Consider the following 2,684-nt stretch of genomic DNA (forward strand, 5'->3'; position numbering starts at 1 on the left):
ATAGAATATTCACATGGGTGTGGACCTATCATTCCAGATGACTCAAAATAAGAATGACATTTTATGATGGAAGATTCTATATTCCGAATATGAATTCCATTTCAATGGAACTATATCAGACTTACACTCCTGTATTGCATGGTATCCTAAGGAGAGGTATAGAGAATTTTAAAAATTACTCTAACTAGCTATTTATTATACTTCAAAAGGTATATTAGATATGTATAAAGGCAAGGATTCTTCCTGGACTATATATTAATAAAATTTATTTTTTAGTTACATTGTTCACTTACTAATTACAATATTTAACACATCTAAATTTGGCTTGTTTTCATAAATTATGTTCATTTGTTTGAATTTGCTTATTGGTCTTTTCATGAAGTACTGAGTAATTCATTTCACAATCTCTTAATCTTCTCTGGCAGATAAGTGTGGTGCTTGGCAAGAGAACTTTGTTTCTTTTTAATTTGAATGAACCATATAACTCAATTGATCTGGAATTTAAGCAGAGCTATGGCAACATTGTCTGCTATAGTTGGTATGTACAGAAAGTTCATCATAGAAATTTATGTTTTTCTTTATTGTATTTAAATTTTGGTTATATAAATTTCACTTCTTTTTTTCTTTTTTAAATATATTTTATTGATTTTTTACAGAGAGGGAGGGAGAGGGATAGAGAGTTAGAAACATCTATCAGCTGCCTCCTGCACACCCCCTACTGGGGATGTGTCCGCAACTAAGGTACATGCCCTTGACCGGAATTGAACCTGGGACCTTTCAGTCTGCAGGCTGATGCTCTATCCACTGAGCCAAACCGGTTACGGCTAAATTTCACTTCTTAATATAACATTTTCTAGATTAGAGACTATGATTTAGTATGTGAAACTACCTAGCATATATTATCTGGCACATAGGCCTTTGATAAATTATATTCTCTAATTCCTTTGTTTTAAGGTACTTGCTTTTGCATTGTATTTTCAATGATAGTTAATCTCCCTTTTTATTGATTTATTGCCTTTGTTGCTATAGGTATGGTGATGGCTACATCATGGTTGGTTTTTCATATGGAATTTTTGTGGTCATTTCCACTCATGCTCAAGAGATTGGTCTAGAGATATTTCAAGCTTATGATTATAAAGATAATCTAACCAGTATTGCAATATCACAGACCCTTAACAAAGCTGCTACATGTGGTGATAACTGGTAAGTTATATTTACAAGTTCCCAGGAAAGCTTATATAGGAAATATTCAAGAGACTCAGCAAGACTTTGGTAGCCAAAATGAATCTGTCAACCATACTATTTTTCACTCTTAGGACATGTTTGCAATGGAAATTTCTAAGACTCCTTTACCTCTATCTTTAACACTCACAGCAAAACCTAAAATACTAAATATATACTAAATATAAAACCTAAAATGGAGTATGCTTGAAAATCAGTCTTAAAAATAAAATAGGAAGTTCTAGGTAACATGGAATAAGCTCCACCCCATCTCTCTCACTGAATACGGCTATAAAACCTCAACAGAATGCAGAGAGCAGCTATTTAAGGACTCTGAAAGTAAATAGCAGCAGGCAGAGTTACGAAGAATACCAGAATTTGAAGTACAGCTGAACCAGTGATGAGTCTCCCATTTGTCTCCCAGTCTCAGGATTCAAGGCAGCCTGAAACTCAGAAGTAAGCATAGACAGAGGAGCTCTGAGAGAAGCTCTCTAGTGCTGGCTCAAGTTGCAGGAAAGAGAACTCCTAACACTCAGAGAGAGGAAGGGAAATCCCCCAGTTTTCTTTCTTCTTTGTTTTCTCATGCCCAGCAATCAAGCAATCTTACCATGGCAGTGGCAGCAACTGAGAGGGTAACCTTCCTCTCCAATTGAGGGGAGCTATGGTGCCAAGACGGTGGGGCAAACCCATGTTGCTTAATTTTCTTTCTGTCCTCCCCTTGCTTGGCCACAGGTGCAGGTGCAGTTGTGGGAAATACAAGGCAGAATATGGTAACTAGAGCCCCAGCTTCCAGCTGGAGGACCAAAAAGGGGGGCCTTCATGAAGCTGGAAAAATACCAGGTAGATCCCGGAGAGGGAGGAGTTCTGGAAAATAACCCTATAAAGTTATTTATGAACTCCCAGATTTACCCTGAGCAGTGTATATGTATCTCACCCTAAATATACCAAAGACTTTGAGAACTGAACTAAGGGATAGATCATAGCCCAAGTCCTATAGTGGCCACTGAAGGGGCCATATAGGGACATATCCAAATACCACCGCAAAGGCTTTGAAAATGGAACTGACATTGAAACCATAACCCAGAAGGCTCATTTAAACTTGGGGCCTTAAGCCATTTGGGCTGATTGCCTGCTTTAAAAAAAAAAAAGGCGGGGGTGGAGGGGGTGGTTAACCCTCTCCATGGGATTTAAACAATCATAGAATCTCATAACATAATATTCAAAATGTCCAGAATATAACCCACAATTACTTGACATAATGAAGAATCAGGAAAATTTCAACTCACTTGTGAAAAGGCAATCCAAAGAAGCCAGGGCCAAGAGGATGAAGATAAAAGCTGTTATAAAAATGTCTTAAGAGGTAAGGGCTAGCATTTGCAAAACAAATGGAAACAGTTTCAGAAAAGAAATAGAACCTATAAAGAAGACCCAGCCCTGACCGGTTTGGGCTCAGTGGAAAGAGC

General features: G+C 37.6%; 1 protein-coding gene across 1 annotated transcript in view; it reads left to right on the forward strand.

The window, feature by feature from the left end:
- Positions 1–2,684, forward strand: part of WDR19 (WD repeat domain 19) — a 79,535-nt gene that overhangs the window by 26,334 nt on the left and 50,517 nt on the right. The window contains 2 exon segments of the mRNA XM_006759287.2: positions 426–538; positions 1,030–1,203. Coding sequence (XP_006759350.1) covers positions 426–538; positions 1,030–1,203 — 287 coding nt within the window.

The sequence above is a fragment of the Myotis davidii genome, unplaced genomic scaffold (genome assembly GCF_000327345.1).
Source record: "Myotis davidii unplaced genomic scaffold, ASM32734v1 scaffold235, whole genome shotgun sequence".
Classification (NCBI taxonomy): domain Eukaryota; kingdom Metazoa; phylum Chordata; class Mammalia; order Chiroptera; family Vespertilionidae; genus Myotis; species Myotis davidii.